We start from the raw sequence: 19,019 nt of genomic DNA, 5'->3' as shown, positions 1-19,019 counted from the left end.
CCTGGGGAGTATACAACCCAAGCTGCATGTGAGACGCTAGGAGGTTAACAGCCACATTACATCTCATCCTACCGGGTACCCACTCACTGCTGGGTGGACAGAGGCACATTTCGAACACATTCTCTTGCCTCAAGGGACACCGCATGTGGTACATGTGCTTCAGTGTGGGGCAGGGCCGAAGCCCTAGAAACTCTCAGGAGTCAAGCTACTTAACGTGGTCACCCATCCAACTACTCTCCGAGACCGACGTTGCTTAACTTCACCTGATTTGTGAACTCTGCGCTGTGCACAGGGCCACAGTAGATAATTTACTTGGTCCAAAATCTTTGAGGTATGTAATAATGCTGCCTGTACCTTACTTTTTCAATAAATAATAATTTAGAATTATTTCTACTTTAATACTTGTGTTGAGAGTTTTCATTTTGTGCAAATGGCTGAAACTGAAATATTATTATGTTAGGGCGAGTAACATAATGTGTATGACGTGCATTTAGACTGCGTACAGATGCGTTTGACTCGGAGAGTAGAACACCAGAGATGCACTAGACAGGGACAATAGAACAATAGACATGTACTAGACAGGGACATTGGAACAATAGAGATGCACTTGACAAGGACAATAGAACAATATAGATGCACTGGGCAGGGACAATAGAACAATAGAGATGCACTAGACAGGGACAATAGAACAATAGAGATGCACTGGACAGGGATAATAGAACAATAGAGATGCACTAGACAGGGACAATAGAACAATAGAGATGTACTAGACAGGGATAATAGAACAATAGAGATGTACTAGACAGGGACAATAGAACAATAGAGATGCACTAGACAGGGGCAATAGAACAATAGAGATGTACTAGACAGGGGCAATAGAACAATAGAGATGTACTAGACAGGGGCAATAGAACAATATAGATGCACTAGACAGGGACAATAGAACAATAGGGATGCACTTGACAGGGACAATAGAACAATAGAGATGCACTAGACAGGGACAATAGAACAATAGATATGCACTAGACAGGGGCAATAGAACAATAGAGATGTACTAGACAGGGATAATAGAACAAAAGAGATGCACTGGGCAGAGACAATAGAACAATAGAGATGCACTAGACAGGGACAATAGAACAAAAGAGATGTACTAGACAGGGGCAATATAACAATAGAGATGCACTAGACAGGGATAATAGAACAAAAGAGATGCACTGGGCAGGGACAATATTACAATAGAGATGCACTAGACAGGGACAATAGAACAAAAGAGATGTACTAGACAGGGATAATAGAACAAAAGAGATGCACTGGGCAGGGACAATAGAACAATAGAGATGCACTAGACAGGGGCAATAGAACAATAGAAATGTACTAGACAGGGATAATAGAACAAGAGAGAAGCACTGGGCAGGGACAATAGAACAATAGAAATGTACTAGACAGGGACAATAGAACAATAGAGATGCACTGGACAAGGACAATAGAACGATATAGATGCTCTGGGCAGGGACAATAGAACAATAGAGATGCACTAGACAGGGACAATAGAACAATATAGATGCACTAGACAGGGACAATAGAACAATATAGATGCACTAGACAGGGACAATAGAACAATAGAGATGTACTAGACAGGGAAAATAGTACAATAGACATGCACTAGACTGGGGCAATAGAACAAAAGGGATGCACTAGACAGGGACAATAGAACAATAGAGATGTACTAGACAGGGATAATAGAACAATAGAGATGTACCAGACAGGGATAATAGAACAATAGAGATGTACCAGACAGGGATAATAGAACAAAAGAGATGCACTAGACTTGGGCAATAGAACAATAGAAATGTACTAGACAGGAATAATAGAACAAAAGAGATGTATCAGACAGGGATAATAGAACAAAAGAGATGTACTAGACAGGGATAATAGAACAAAAGAGATGCACTAGACAGGGACAATAGAACATTAATAGGGATGCACTAGACAGGGACAATAGAACAATAGTGGGGTACAGGTGAACTAGACATGGACAATACAACAATATCGTTGCACTAGACATGGACAATAGAACAATAGACGAGTGAGTGAGTGAGTGAGGTTTTACGCCGCTTTTAGCAATATTCCAGCAATATCACGGCGGGGGACACCAGAAATGGGCTTCACACATTGTACCCATGTCGGGAATCGAACCCGGGTCTTCGGCGTGACGAGCGAACGCTTTAACCACTAGGCTACCCGACCGCCCCGAACAATAGAGGAATGTAGATGCACAAGTTAGAACAATAATGGGATACAGTTGAACTAGACATGGACAATAGAACAATAGCGACTGCAGTAACAAATGGCACAAGTGGACTCCCACCCTGACCCAGCCACCCACCCACTCTGCCACATTATAATTCTACAGCCTTGGGGTGTCCATACAATAAACAGTGTTAAGAGCTGCCCAGCCGACGATAACTACTTTATTTCAAACCAGATGGCCCATCTAACTGGGTCCTGTTGTCTGTCTAAGACGGGACGTCGGATTTGGTAAGGACAGTTGAACTCAACAGATGGGCACGTCAGACGTTTTTGGACAACAGCTGGAGATATGAAACCGCGGTCACTGACCGGGTATGTCATGGTGTCACGTGACCCAATGGATGTCATGACAGCACGTGCCACGGAAATTTACCGCAAGGTGTACACGATTATGGCGGAATGTTAGTCTGATAGAGACTGGGCCATTTATAATCATCAGATAGAGTTCGACAGGGCATCAGGTCAACCTGATAAACCCCGGCCCTTGAATACCGTGCAGCGTGGCCTCGTTACGAACAGGCTGTTGTCCTATCTGGGCCCACTTGCACAAAGCGATCTTAGCGCTAAGATTAGCGTAAGTCTATGTTAAAGTATGGGAGTTACGATCATCTTAGCGCTAAGATCGCTTTGTGCAAGTTGGCCCAGGTCACTAAGAAGCTGAATATATTCGAGCATTTGGCAGCCATAGCAGGTTGCTCAAACACCCAAGTGTTGGTGTGTGTACTTGAAGATTACGATGAGGATCGGTCTAAGATTTTCAGCAACCCAGTATTTCATACACAGACATTATTACGTCTTGGCGAGACTTTACAAAGGCGGTATATATCGTGGTACTACCGTTGTTGCAGGTGATTAGGAGAATGGCAGCTCTTCAAATACTAGTATAACCTTAACTAGCCATCCAACATACATATTTAAACGCAATTCACCCTCGATTATCCAGTGTATTATTACAGGTTAACGAGATGAAGCTGACGTCACTTCCGAAACGAAGCTACTGTTGGTTGTTTTCGTATTAACTTGTTAATTTTTGGAATGCCATCGATCGGGAAGCAATAATACGGTAGATAACCGAGGATAGCAGTCACTGGGCCTTGTTTGTTGTTTTTATCTGTGTGAAGTGCTTATATTTGTTTGTTCGTTGTTTAACTGTTTAACCCAGCAATATTCCAGCCCTTTGACGGCGGTCTGTAATAAGCGTGTTGGACCAGGCAAACCAATGATTGGCATCATGAGCATCGATCCACGCAATTAGCATACGATGACATGCATTAACCAAGATAGCTAACTTGACCACCCGATCCCGTTAGTCGCCCCTCACGACAAGCATGGGATGCTGAAGACAAATCCTCCCCGGATCGTCATGGGTCCTCTGGGAAGTGTTTGTTATGAGTGGTAATCGAGGATATTTGTCTTTTTTTTGTCAAATGTTTATCTCTTTGAGTGACCTACTTTCCTAGGTTTATATTTTCCTGAATGGCGCAGCCTCGAGTGAAAATGTCAACTCTGTGGGCCGCAAGGTGACAAATGTCATCTCTGTAGGCCCTAAGGTGACAAATCTCAACTCTGTTGGCCCCAAGGTGGCAAATGTCAACTCCGTAGACCCTAAGGTGACAAATGTCATCTCTGTAGGCCCCAAGGTGACAAATGTCAACTCTGTTGGCCCCAAGGTGACAAATGTCAACTCCGTAGGCCCTAAGGTGACAAATGTCAACTCCGTAGGCCCTAAGGTGACAAATGTCATCTCTGTTGGCCGCAAGGTGGCAAATGTCAACTCTATAGGCCCTAAGGTGACAAATGTCAACTCTGTTGGCCCCAAGGTGACAAATGTCAACTCCGTAGGCCCTAAGGTGACAAATGTCAACTCCGTAGGCCCTAAGGTGACAAATGTCAACTCCGTAGGCCCCAAGGTGACAAATGTTCTATTGATTATAGTGTTTCTTGGTTTTCCTGATCTTACTCTGAACACTGTGTCACTGCATAAAGTAGACTGTAAGAAGCTCAGGAATGAAGTGTCCTTTCACTCAAGTGAAGTATCGTTTTTATGGGTGGGGTGGGGTGGGGTGGGGTGGGGTGGGGTGGGGTGGATATTCCGGGGGTCCCTTCCCTTTGAAGATGCTGGATACGCCTTTGTTGAGGGATTTGGGGGCGACCTGAGATGTATGGTCATAGATTCAGATAATGCCCGCATTCACAACAGAGTTATCTTCCCTTGTTTAAACTTACTGCCAAGGTTGTTAGTTATTAGGTGACTTAAGTATCTGACATCCTTAGCAACACCCTCGCAGTTAAACCTCAGACAGATTATCTCGAGACTGGGTCACAGATCGTAGAGGTCATTGACCCAGGTTAACAGGTTGGGATTTATTAATCAGTGTACACTGGCGGGGCAAATATTGGACTAACCCGGATTATTTATGTACATGACTCTCAGAACTAGGATCCTGTGTCACGTGACATATTGTGCCGTCTCGACAAGAATCAAGAGGGGCAACATGAGCATTAGTGGTACTATGTGTGTCAAGTGTTTAGACGTTTTAGCATGCCTAAATAGAATGAGGTGAAATGGGGTTTAACGCCGCTTTCAAGATGATTACACGAATATGCAGAGTTTGCAAAGGATACCCCACGCAGACACAGTATACTGACCCCGAGCCGACCAGTCCTTGTTTTGTCACTTTAATGCCGAGCGCCAGGCAGGGTAACAACAAGTACCATCTTTTAACGTCTTATGGTGTGACGCTGCCAGGGATCCAACCACGACCTTTCGCTCTACAGGCAGACTCTCTATCAACTAGACCACGTTAGGATTGTACTAAGTCAGTGTCAAGAGTAGTCACGATCATCTTAGCAAGGTTGTCCTAAGTCAATCTTGAAGTATTGTCACGATCATCTTAGCGCTAGGATTTACTGAGTCAATGTTAAAGTATTGTCACGATCATCTTAGCACTAGAATTTACTGAGTCAATGTTAAAGTATTGTCACGATCATCTTAGCGCTTGGATTTACTGATTCAATGTTAAAGTATTGTCACGATCTCCTTAGCGTAAGGGTTGTCCTAAGTCAATGTTAAGACTTGTCTTGATCACCATAGCGTTAGGATCGCTTGTCAGTGGCAGGGCAGATTTCTCTCTTCTTTTTTGAAAGGAGTACCTTCAGGCTTAGCTTTTGTGTGAGTGAGTAGGTGGGCGGGTGGGTTAGTGAGTGAATTTGCGTTTAACGCCGCATCAGCAATATCGCAACAAGAACAAATTGGACATTCCATAATTATATCCACGTGGGTAGTAGAGGGGGAGGTAGATATCATATTACATAGTTAAATAAATGATGAAAACCATGTCAGTTCAACTATATGAAGTGCAATATTTGCTACAATAGCTCGACAAAGAACAAACAGACCTGATTTTAACTGACGGAAAAAAGAAAGTATACACATGGAAATTGGATTTGACCCCAAAATAAAAAAACGATATCAAAACGTTACAATGCTGAAGTCAGTACAGCACCGCAGACTTGTACAAAAACACAATCACGATACCCTATCAAATACATGACAATTGTATAACCATTTCCTGTTTGTTTAATGTTCAGCCGGGCGGTGGAGTAGCCTAGTGGTTAAAGCGTTCGCACGTCACGCCGAAGACCCGTGTTCGATTCCCGACATGGGTACAATGTGTGAATCCCGTTTCTGGTGTCCCCCGCCGTGATATTGCTGGAATATTGCTAAAAGCGGCGTAAAACCACATTCACTCACTCACTCACTAATGTTCAGCCAAACATTGGTGTATACTACGTTTATAACGAAGACTTTTTATAACGAACTGACCGATATAACGAACATATGATTTAGTCCACGCCATTTGTTGTATATATATTGTATATACGCTTATTACGAACTACGGATTTTACGAACTAAAATTAGTGGTGAGCTCGTTATAATCGTAGTTTACTGTACTTTCGTTGCCCGACAGTTTAGATGAAATTTTGCTGACTTGGCGTGAAACAATATTTATTTCACTACCAAATATTAGCACAGATTTGTTGGAGTGCATGAGTGAGGGAAGCTGGTAGGATGAATAACAAATGAGTCAGGAATTTCGTCTTAATGTGTATTGATCAGTGATAAGATGGCGTAACGCTAAAAGAACCCAGCAGACTGTCCGTCTGACTGCACCTAGTGCTTTGTATGGAAGATCAGTGAATGAGTGAGTGAGTTGGGTTAAACGCTATTTTGAACGGAATTTTAATTGGACGCGGAAGAAAAGCCTGAAGTTATGCAGGTCCCAGACGTTTACCACGAGCAATGATATGCAGCTAACAAACCTCGGAACATAATCATGGCGAACTTTGAACCCACGATCACAGGATCCTGCGACGCATAAGGGACGCAACTCTGCACACCGAAAATACTGACTGACGCAGATGAGAAGGTCAGGTGTAAGGGCATTATAATCAGACACGTGGTGATTATATATATTCAGTCAAGTAACATATAATGTTGTCATAACGACTGTTTATTGCTATTTTTATTGTAGTTTGCTGAAACAATTCCGGCACGACGTCAAATCATTACTCCCTGTTACAAACATGATCTCATAGTGAACGTCAGACAACGTATAGACCCTAAAATACAGTTAAGGTGTAAGATTAAACAAAAATACTTCTATAAGGAACCCTCAAGAATATAGGACCCCACAAGGCTCTCAATTCCAGGGTAGGGCAAAGAAGGAGATGGTGTAGGCTACTGGGGCTGTTAAGGGAACTAGATGCTGGTTGTTTTATGAAATACATGCTGTGGGGTCTGAGACGTGAAGACGTCAGAAGACCTCGTTACGTTTGATTATGACGGCACAGTGTTCGTGGTGCCTGTGGAGTTGGCATTAAAACCTACAGTACTTTGAATTAAAGCCTATGTTGCCTGTATATTTGATGGCCCTTCATTTCAACTGCGCCAAATATTTAGACCCAACCACATCGCCGACTATTGTAGAGACGAATGTGGCATCTGTGTCAGGTGCTCGCGAACTATTGTAAAGACAATCGTGACGCATGTGTCTTGCTACAGAACAGGTGCCCGCGAACTATTGCAGGAAACATATGTAAAGGCTGTCTTGGTACTAAACAGGTGCCCGGGAACTATTGCAGTGAGGATTTGAAGGCTGTGTTGGTACTAAACAGGTGTTCGCAAACTATTGCAGGGAAGATTTGAAGGCTGTGTTGGTACTAAACAGGTGCTCGCGAACTATTGCAAGAAGCATTGTGAAGGCTGTGTTGTACTAAACAGGTGCTCGCAAACTATTGCAAAAAACATTGTGAAGGCTGTGTTGGTACTAAACAGGTGCTCGCGAACTATTGCAGGGAACATTGTGAAGGCTGTGTTGGTGCTAAACAGGTGCTCGCGAACTATTGCAGGGAACATTGTGAAGGCTGTGTTGGTGCTAAACAGGTGCTCGCGAACTATTGCAGGGAAGATTTGAAGGCTGTGTTGGTACTAAACAGGTGCTCGCGAACTATTGCAGGGAAGATTTGAAAGCCCTGTTGGTGCTAAACAGGTGCTCGCGAACTATTGCAGGGAAGATTTGAAGGCTGTGTTGGTACTAAACAGGTGCTCGCGAACTATTGCAGGGAATATTTGAAGGCTGTGTTGGTACTAAACAGATGCTCGCGAACTATTGCAGGGAAGATTTGAAGGCTGTGTTGGTACTAAACAGGTGCTCGCGAACTATTGCAGGGAATATTTGAAAGCCCTGTTGGTGCTAAACAGGTGCTCGCGAACTATTGCAGGGAAGATTTGAAGGCTGTGTTGGTACTAAACAGGTGCTCGCGAACTATTGCAGGGAAGATTTGAAGGCTGTGTTGTACTAAACAGGTGCTCGCGAACTATTGCAGGGAAGATTTGAAGGCTGTGTTGGTACTAAACAGGTGCTCGCGAACTATTGCAGGGAATATTTGAAAGCCCTGTTGGTGCTAAACAGGTGCTCGCGAACTATTGCAGGGAAGATTTGAAGGCTGTGTTGGTACTAAACAGGTGCTCGCGAACTATTGCAGGGAATATTTGAAAGCCCTGTTGGTGCTAAACAGGTGCTCGCGAACTATTGCAGGGAAGATTTGAAGGCTGTGTTGGTACTAAACAGGTGCCCGCGAACTATTGCAGGGAATATTTGAAAGCCCTGTTGGTGCTAAACAGGTGCTCGCGAACTATTGCAGGGAAGATTTGAAGGCTGTGTTGGTACTAAACAGGTGCTCGCGAACTATTGCAGGGAAGATTTGAAGGCTGTGTTGTACTAAACAGGTGCCCGCGAACTATTGCAGGGAAGATTTGAAGGCTGTGTTGTACTAAACAGGTGCTCGCGAACTATTGCAGGGAAGATTTGAAGGCTGTGTTGTACTAAACAGGTGCTCGCGAACTATTGCAGGGAAGATTTGAAGGCTGTGTTGGTACTAAACAGGTGCTCGCCAACTATTGCAGGGAAGATTTGAAGGCTGTGTTGTACTAAACAGGTGCTCGCGAACTATTGCAGGGAAGATTTGAAGGCTGTGTTGGTACTAAACAGGTGCTCGCCAACTATTGCAGGGAAGATTTGAAGGCTGTGTTGGTACTAAACAGGTGCTCGCGAACTATTGCAAGAAACATTGTGAAGGCTGTGTTGGTACTAAACAGGTGCTCACGAACTATTGCAGGCAAGATTTGAAGGCTGTGTTGGTACTAAACAGGTGCTCGCAAACTAATGCAGTGAACATTGTGAAGGCTGTGTTGGTACTAAACAGGTGCCCGCGAACTATTGCAGGGAACATTGTGAAGGCTGTCATGGTACTAAACAGGTGCTCGCGAACTATTGCAGGGAACATTGTGAAGGCTGTCTTGGTACTAAACAGGTGCCCGCGAACTATTGCAGGGAACATTGTGAAGGTTGTCATGGTACTAAACAGGTGCTCGCGAACTATTGCAGGGAACATTGTGAAGGCTGTCTTGGTACTAAACAGGTGCTCGCGAACTATTGCAGGGAACATTGTGAAGGCTGTGTTGGTACTAAACAGGTGCCCGCGAACTATTGCAGGGAACATTGTGAAGGCTGTGTTGGTACTAAACAGGTGCCCGGGGAACTATTGCAGGCAAGATTTGAAGGCTGTGTTGGTACTAAACAGGTGCCCGCGAACTATTGCAGGGAACATTGTGAAGGCTGTCATGGTACTAAACAGGTGCTCGCGAACTATTGCAGGGAACATTGTGAAGGCTGTCTTGGTACTAAACAGGTGCTCGCGAACTATTGCAGGGAACATTGTGAAGGCTGTGTTGGTACTAAACAGGTGCCTGCGAACTATTGCAGGGAACATTGTGAAGGCTGTCTTGGTACTAAACAGGTGCTCGCGAACTATTGCAGGGAACATTGTGAAGGCTGTGTTGGTACTAAACAGGTGCCTGCGAACTATTGCAGGGAACATTGTGAAGGCTGTGTTGGTACTAAACAGGTGCCCGCGAACTATTGCAGGGAAGATTTGAAGGCTGTGTTGGTACTAAACAGGTGCTCGCGAACTATTGCAGGCAAGATTTGAAGGCTGTGTTGGTACTAAACAGGTGCCCGCGAACTATTGCAGGGAAGATTTGAAGGCTGTGTTGGTACTAAACAGGTGCTCGCGAACTATTGCAGGCAAGATTTGAAGGCTGTGTTGGTACTAAACAGGTGCCCGCGAACTATTGCAGGGAACATTGTGAAGGCTGTGTTGGTACTAAACAGGTGCCCGGGAACTATTGCAGGCAAGATTTGAAGGCTGTGTTGGTACTAAACAGGTGCCCGCGAACTATTGCAGGGAACATTGTGAAGGCTGTCATGGTACTAAACAGGTGCTCGCGAACTATTGCAGGGAACATTGTGAAGGCTGTCATGGTACTAAACAGGTGCTCGCGAACTATTGCAGGGAACATTGTGAAGGCTGTCTTGGTACTAAACAGGTGCTCGCGAACTATTGCAGGGAACATTGTGAAGGCTGTGTTGGTACTAAACAGGTGCCTGCGAACTATTGCAGGGAACATTGTGAAGGCTGTCTTGGTACTAAACAGGTGCTCGCGAACTATTGCAGGGAACATTGTGAAGGCTGTGTTGGTACTAAACAGGTGCCTGCGAACTATTGCAGGGAACATTGTGAAGGCTGTGTTGGTACTAAACAGGTGCCCGCGAACTATTGCAGGGAAGATTTGAAGGCTGTGTTGGTACTAAACAGGTGCTCGCGAACTATTGCAGGGAAGATTTGAAGGCTGTGTTGGTACTAAACAGGTGCCCGCGAACTATTGCAGGGAATATTTGAAAGCCCTGTTGGTGCTAAACAGGTGCTCGCGAACTATTGCAGGGAAGATTTGAAGGCTGTGTTGGTACTAAACAGGTGCTCGCGAACTATTGCAGGGAAGATTTGAAGGCTGTGTTGTACTAAACAGGTGCTCGCGAACTATTGCAGGGAAGATTTGAAGGCTGTGTTGTACTAAACAGGTGCTCGCGAACTATTGCAGGGAAGATTTGAAGGCTGTGTTGTACTAAACAGGTGCTCGCGAACTATTGCAGGGAAGATTTGAAGGCTGTGTTGGTACTAAACAGGTGCTCGCCAACTATTGCAGGGAAGATTTGAAGGCTGTGTTGTACTAAACAGGTGCTCGCGAACTATTGCAGGGAAGATTTGAAGGCTGTGTTGGTACTAAACAGGTGCTCGCCAACTATTGCAGGGAAGATTTGAAGGCTGTGTTGGTACTAAACAGGTGCTCGCGAACTATTGCAAGAAACATTGTGAAGGCTGTGTTGGTACTAAACAGGTGCTCACGAACTATTGCAGGCAAGATTTGAAGGCTGTGTTGGTACTAAACAGGTGCTCGCAAACTAATGCAGTGAACATTGTGAAGGCTGTGTTGGTACTAAACAGGTGCCCGCGAACTATTGCAGGGAACATTGTGAAGGCTGTCATGGTACTAAACAGGTGCTCGCGAACTATTGCAGGGAACATTGTGAAGGCTGTCTTGGTACTAAACAGGTGCCCGCGAACTATTGCAGGGAACATTGTGAAGGTTGTCATGGTACTAAACAGGTGCTCGCGAACTATTGCAGGGAACATTGTGAAGGCTGTCTTGGTACTAAACAGGTGCTCGCGAACTATTGCAGGGAACATTGTGAAGGCTGTGTTGGTACTAAACAGGTGCCCGCGAACTATTGCAGGGAACATTGTGAAGGCTGTGTTGGTACTAAACAGGTGCCCGGGGAACTATTGCAGGCAAGATTTGAAGGCTGTGTTGGTACTAAACAGGTGCCCGCGAACTATTGCAGGGAACATTGTGAAGGCTGTCATGGTACTAAACAGGTGCTCGCGAACTATTGCAGGGAACATTGTGAAGGCTGTCTTGGTACTAAACAGGTGCTCGCGAACTATTGCAGGGAACATTGTGAAGGCTGTGTTGGTACTAAACAGGTGCCTGCGAACTATTGCAGGGAACATTGTGAAGGCTGTGTTGGTACTAAACAGGTGCCCGCGAACTATTGCAGGGAACATTGTGAAGGTTGTCATGGTACTAAACAGGTGCTCGCGAACTATTGCAGGGAACATTGTGAAGGCTGTCTTGGTACTAAACAGGTGCTCGCGAACTATTGCAGGGAACATTGTGAAGGCTGTGTTGGTACTAAACAGGTGCCCGCGAACTATTGCAGGGAACATTGTGAAGGCTGTGTTGGTACTAAACAGGTGCCCGGGGAACTATTGCAGGCAAGATTTGAAGGCTGTGTTGGTACTAAACAGGTGCCCGCGAACTATTGCAGGGAACATTGTGAAGGCTGTCATGGTACTAAACAGGTGCTCGCGAACTATTGCAGGGAACATTGTGAAGGCTGTCTTGGTACTAAACAGGTGCTCGCGAACTATTGCAGGGAACATTGTGAAGGCTGTGTTGGTACTAAACAGGTGCCTGCGAACTATTGCAGGGAACATTGTGAAGGCTGTGTTGGTACTAAACAGGTGCCCGCGAACTATTGCAGGGAAGATTTGAAGGCTGTGTTGGTACTAAACAGGTGCTCGCGAACTATTGCAGGCAAGATTTGAAGGCTGTGTTGGTACTAAACAGGTGCCCGCGAACTATTGCAGGGAAGATTTGAAGGCTGTGTTGGTACTAAACAGGTGCTCGCGAACTATTGCAGGCAAGATTTGAAGGCTGTGTTGGTACTAAACAGGTGCCCGCGAACTATTGCAGGGAACATTGTGAAGGCTGTGTTGGTACTAAACAGGTGCCCGGGAACTATTGCAGGCAAGATTTGAAGGCTGTGTTGGTACTAAACAGGTGCCCGCGAACTATTGCAGGGAACATTGTGAAGGCTGTCATGGTACTAAACAGGTGCTCGCGAACTATTGCAGGGAACATTGTGAAGGCTGTCATGGTACTAAACAGGTGCTCGCGAACTATTGCAGGGAACATTGTGAAGGCTGTCTTGGTACTAAACAGGTGCTCGCGAACTATTGCAGGGAACATTGTGAAGGCTGTGTTGGTACTAAACAGGTGCCTGCGAACTATTGCAGGGAACATTGTGAAGGCTGTCTTGGTACTAAACAGGTGCTCGCGAACTATTGCAGGGAACATTGTGAAGGCTGTGTTGGTACTAAACAGGTGCCTGCGAACTATTGCAGGGAACATTGTGAAGGCTGTGTTGGTACTAAACAGGTGCCCGCGAACTATTGCAGGGAAGATTTGAAGGCTGTGTTGGTACTAAACAGGTGCTCGCGAACTATTGCAGGGAAGATTTGAAGGCTGTGTTGGTACTAAACAGGTGCTCGCGAACTATTGCAGGGAACATTGTGAAGGCTGTCTTGGTACTAAACAGGTGCTCGCGAACTATTGCAGGGAACATTGTGAAGGCTGTGTTGGTACTAAACAGGTGCCCGCGAACTATTGCAGGGAACATTGTGAAGGCTGTGTTGGTACTAAACAGGTGCCCGCGAACTATTGCAGGCAAGATTTGAAGGCTGTGTTGGTACTAAACAGGTGCCCGCGAACTATTGCAGGGAACATTGTGAAGGCTGTCATGGTACTAAACAGGTGCTCGCGAACTATTGCAGGGAACATTGTGAAGGCTGTCTTGGTACTAAACAGGTGCTCGCGAACTATTGCAGGGAACATTGTGAAGGCTGTGTTGGTACTAAACAGGTGCTCGCGAACTATTGCAGGGAACATTGTGAAGGCTGTGTTGGTGCTAAACAGGTGCCCGCGAACTATTGCAGGGAAGATTTGAAGGCTGTGTTGGTACTAAACAGGTGCTCGCGAACTATTGCAGGCAAGATTTGAAGGCTGTGTTGGTACTAAACAGGTGCTCGCGAACTATTGCAGGGAAGATTGTGAAGGCTGTGATGGTACTAAACAGGTGCTCGCGAACTATTGCAGGGACGATTGTGAAGGCTGTGATGGTACTAAACAGGTGCTCGCGAACTATTGCAGGGACGATTGTGAAGGCAATGAGACCGGCAATGGGAGGGAAGACTGTGAAGGCCATGCACCGAATACTACCAATACTCACCGCTGATGGGAGGGAAGACTGTGAAGGCGACGCACGGAATACTACCAATACTCACCGCCGATGGGAGGGAAGACTGTGAAGGCCACGCACCGAATACTACCAACACTCACCGCCGATTGGAGGGAAGACTGTGAAGGCCACGCACTGTATACTACCAATACTCACCGCCGATGGGAGGGAAGACTGTGAAGGCCACGCACCGAATACTACCAACACTCACCGCGGATTGGAGAGAAGACTGTGAAGGCCACGCACTGTATACTACCAATACTCACCGCCAATGGGAGGGAAGACTGTAAAGGCCATACACCGAATACTACCAATACTCACCGCCGATGGGAGGGAAGACTGTGAAGGCCATACACCGAATACTACCAATACTCACTGACAATGGGAGGAAAGACTGTGAAGGCCATACACCGAATACTACCAATACTCACTGACAATGGGAGGAAAGAATGTGAAGGCCATGCACCGAATACTATCAATACTCACCGCCAATGGGAGGGAAGACTGTGAAGGCCATTCCCTGGAACATTGCCACCATGCCGAAGGAGGAGGTCAGGTACTCAATACCAAGATTGTCTGCCAGAACGATCGTCCGCATTGACACCGCCACAGCTGAAACAGGGGAATTAGTATGGCGGTGGATAACCAATGTGAAAACAGTGCTTACGGATTCTAGCTGGTAGGGTTATTGTGTGTAGTGCACAACACTAATTGAAGTGTATGAAAAGTGCCTTAAACTGAACTGAAGCGATGCAAAACGAGAATCGTCGACAAAAAGTGAAATCGGTACATCTTCACGTTATATATCCAACAATAAGTTAATTTCTGTTCTTACAAGAATGTTGTGAAAAGTTCCTGTGAGTATATTTCAGCTTGTCGATAGTTGGCAAATTCAATAAAAAACATTCATATTTCTATCTATTTGGGCATATCTTAGAATTTTCAATGCAGGTTATCATGGGTGAGTGTTGGTTTTGACCCACAAAAAGCCCGAAGACGCCCATACAACAGGCCTGTAAGAGTGTTGTGTGAGGTGTTGTGTCAAGATCTACCCATACACAGCCCGAAGACGCCCGCACAGCAGGCCAATATGGGTGTTATGTGTGAGGTATTGTGTCCAGATCCACCCATACACAGCCCGAAGACGCCCGCACAGCAGGCCTATATGGGTGTTATGTGTGAGGTATTGTGTCCAGATCCACCCATACACAGCCCGAAGACGCCCGCACAGCAGGCCTATATGGGTGTTATGTGTGAGGTATTGTGTCCAGATCCACCCATACACAGCCCTAAGACGCCCGCACAGCAGGCCTATATGGGTGTTATGTGTGAGGTATTGTGTCCAGATCCACCCATACACAGCCCGAAGACGCCCGCACAGCAGGCCTGTATGGGTGTTATGTGTGAGGTGTTGTGTCCTGACTCACCCATACACAGCCCGAAGACGCCCATACAGAAGGCCTATATGGGTGTTGTGTGTGAGGTATTGTGTCCAGATCCACCCATACACAGCCCGAAGACGCCCGCACAGCAGGCCTGTATTGGTGTTGTGTGAGGTGTTGTGTCTTGACTCACCCATACACAGCCCGAAGACGCCCGCACAGCAGGCCTATATGGGTGTTGTGTGTGAGGTATTGTGTCCAGATCCACCCATACACAGCCCGAAGACGCCCGCACAGCAGGCCTGTACGAGTGTTGTGTGAGGTGTTGTGTCCAGATTCACCCATACACAGCCCGAAGACGCCCATACAGCAGGCCTGTATTGATGTTGTGTGAGGTGTTGTGTCCTGACTCACCCATACACAGCCCGAAGATCTCGCACAGCAGGCCTGTATGGGTGTTGTGTGTGAGGTATATTGTTTGGACTCACCCATACACAGCCCGAAGACGCCCGCACAGCAGGCTAGGAGGGCAAAACTATTGCACCACGGCAGGACGAAGTTGACAGCTGAGGCGACGATGAGTGCGAAGATGTAGGTGACGATGCTGCGCACGTTGAAAAAGTCGGTGATGAAGCCTGCGCAGATGCGGCCGATGGTGTTAGTGATGCCGACGATGGAGATGAGGAAGGCGGCCTGGGATCTGTCCAGGCCGATGGAGACGGCGTAGTCGGGGACATACGTGAGCGGCACGGACTGCACTGGAGGAGGCAAGGACGACGGTCAGTTTGTCATAATGTAGATTAAGTCAATGTCTATACACAGAGAAAATGCAATAAAGACTACGTTTCTTATGCCTCCACCAAAGAATGTATCGCTCACTGGACATGTGGCATAACTTTGTCCGGAAAAAGAATCCCAACCCCCTACCTGAATAGTGCCTAGCCTAGTACACTAAATGACCATATGTAGAAGATGTCCCTGTATCTACCTGACCATATGTACGAGATGTGCAAGCATGTACCTGACCATATGTACAAGGTGTCCCTATACCTACCTGACCATATGTACAAGATGTGCAAGGATGCACCTGACCATATGTACAAGGTGTCCCTGTACCTACCTGACCATATGTACAAGATGTCCCTGTACCTACCTGACCATATGTACAAGATGTCCCTGTACCTACCTGACCATATGTACAAGATGTCCAGGTACCTACCTGACCATATGTACAAGATGTCCCTGTACCTACCTGACCATATGTACAAGATGTCCCTGTACCTACCTGTCCATATGTACAAGGTGTCCAGGTACCTACCTGACCATATGTACAAGGTGTCCCTGTACCTACCTGACCATATGTACAAGGTGTCCCTGTACCTACCTGACCATATGTACAAGATGTCCCTGTACGTACCTGACCATATGTACAAGATGTCCCTGTACCTACCTGACCATATGTACAAGATGTCCCTGTACCTACCTGACCATATGTACAAGGTGTCCAGGTACCTACCTGACCATATGTACAAGGTGTCCCTGTACCTACCTGACCATATGTACAAGGTGTCCCTGTACCTACCTGACCATATGTACAAGATGTCCCTGTACCTACCTGACCATATGTACAAGATGTCCCTGTACCTACCTGACCATATGTCCAAGGTGTCCCTGTACCTACCTGACCATAGGTACAAGATGTCCCTGTACCTATCTAACCATATGTACAAGTGCAAGGATGTACCTACCTGTCCACATTGTGAAGGTGATGAGGAGCAGCAGGAAGACCGGCTTCTTGAACAGTTGCGTGCCCAGTGTGTACTTGAGACGTGCAAACCAGCCCTTCTTGAAGCGGCACCTCTCGTCAATACTCTCAATCTCTTCCACTTCCATATCCTGGGTCATCTCGGCGAGAAACTGCGACAACGTCCGACAGTGCTGGAACTGCTGTAGGTGACGTATGCTGCCCGAGTAGAAGATATCCTTCCGCAGGATCGGCTTCGAGAGTCCTCGCTTGATTTTCTCCGCCTGGAAGTCGTCTAGCGAGTTCTTCATCGCGATGTTGTGGCTGCTTTTGTGTAAACGCTCTAAGGGAACAGCTACGTGCAAACGACTGATGTTCTCCGCGCTCTTCGTCATCCTTGCCGTGGTATTCTGTCTCAGGTTTGACGGATCAATGGGTAGTAAAACATCCGGCTTTGCATCACGGTACTTCTTGCTGAGGAGGGGTTTCAAACATTCGTAAATATCCTCCTTGGATTTGACGCTCTCATTCTCTTCGCTGGAACCCCCATAACCGCTGCTTCCGCCGGCGTCCTTATCTCTTTTGAACTTCTGGCGCAGCTTCTGTTCAACAAACGGCCGGAACAAGAAGCCGCATACCACACAGTTCAGAACGAAGCCGGATAAGATGAGAACCGTCCCCCTCCAGTCGTACGCATGAAGAAGTCTGTCACATATATGTGCGTATGCGAATGTTCCAACACCGGAACCACTGGTTGCTATGCCCGTTGCAATCGCACGTTTCTTATTGAAATAAAGTCCAACAATGATTATGGCCGGGAGGAAGACCATACTAAAACCAATACCTGCGGACAAAAAGACATATCGATATAACATACCTGCAGGCTAAATGACATGGTGCAAAGTTATAATAATAATAAAATATATAGGGTTATCATACCCGCAGACAATAAAGATACTGATTTATAATACCTGCTGACAATGTAAATATAGGTTTATACTACCTACGTACGATAAAGATACCTAGAGTACCTACCCCTTATAACACAATGCGTAGGGAGGCTGTTAGAACTACCCCGAATCTCACTACGTAGTGATGGTGTGAGACCTACCCCTATAACACAGTACGTGGTGATGTGAGACCTACCCCTATAACACAGTACGTTGGGATGTGAGACCTACCCCTATAACACAGTACGTGGTGATGTGAGACCTACCCCTATAACACAGTACGTGGTGATGTGAGACCTACCCCTGTAACACAGTACGTGGTGATGTGAGACCTACCCCTATAACACAGTACGTAGTGATGTGAGACCTGCCCCTATAACACAGTACATGGTGATGTGAGACCTACCCCTATAACACAGTACGTGGTGATGTGAGACCTACCCCTATAACACAGTACGTAGTGATGTGAGACATACCCCTATAACACAGTACATGGTGATGTGAGACATACCCCTATAACACAGTACGTGGTGATGTGAGACCTACCCCTATAACACAGTACGTGGTGATGTGAGACCTACCCCTATAACACAGTACTTGGTCATGTGAGACATACCCCTATAACACAGTACGTGGTGATGTGAGACCTACCCCAATAACACAGTACGTAGTGATGTGAGACATACCCCTATAACACAGTACATGGTGATGTGAGACATACCCCTATAACACAGTACTTGGTCATGTGAGACCTACCCCTATAACAGAGTACGTGGTGATGTGAGACCTACCCTTATAACACAGTACGTGATGATGTTGTGAGACCTACCCCCTATAACGCCGTACGTGATGATGAGTGTTTCTACGTTGGGGGCGAACATGCTGGTGACGAAGCCTATGGTTGATAACAGTGTGCCGAATATTGTGACCTGGCGACAGCTGAATCGCCGCAGCAGAAAACTGACCAGTGGACCTGAAAATACACAGTGTTACTACACAACACACAACACTACCTGGATACACAGTGTCATAACATGCAACACTACCTGGATACACAGTGTCATAGCACACAACACTACCTGGATACACA

At 46.2% G+C, this 19,019-nt stretch overlaps 1 protein-coding gene across 2 annotated transcripts in view; it reads right to left on the bottom strand.

The window, feature by feature from the left end:
* Positions 1 to 19,019, bottom strand: part of LOC124116548 (monocarboxylate transporter 12-like) — a 38,947-nt gene that overhangs the window by 3,288 nt on the left and 16,640 nt on the right. For both annotated transcript variants that reach the window (XM_048393930.1, XM_048393929.1), the window contains 4 exons: positions 18,759 to 18,902; positions 16,984 to 17,823; positions 15,724 to 15,993; positions 14,340 to 14,465 (listed from right to left, as the gene is read on the bottom strand). In XM_048393930.1, the coding sequence (XP_048249887.1) occupies positions 14,340 to 14,465; positions 15,724 to 15,993; positions 16,984 to 17,823; positions 18,759 to 18,902 (1,380 nt within the window). The remainder of the gene's footprint in view (positions 1 to 14,339; positions 14,466 to 15,723; positions 15,994 to 16,983; positions 17,824 to 18,758; positions 18,903 to 19,019) is intronic.

Source organism: Haliotis rufescens, unplaced genomic scaffold (genome assembly GCF_023055435.1).
Source record: "Haliotis rufescens isolate VD_foot unplaced genomic scaffold, xgHalRufe1.0.p SCAF_122, whole genome shotgun sequence".
NCBI lineage: Eukaryota > Metazoa > Mollusca > Gastropoda > Lepetellida > Haliotidae > Haliotis > Haliotis rufescens.
The sequence above is the reverse complement of the archived record's forward strand: the minus strand, read 5'-3'. Positions and strand labels throughout refer to the sequence as shown.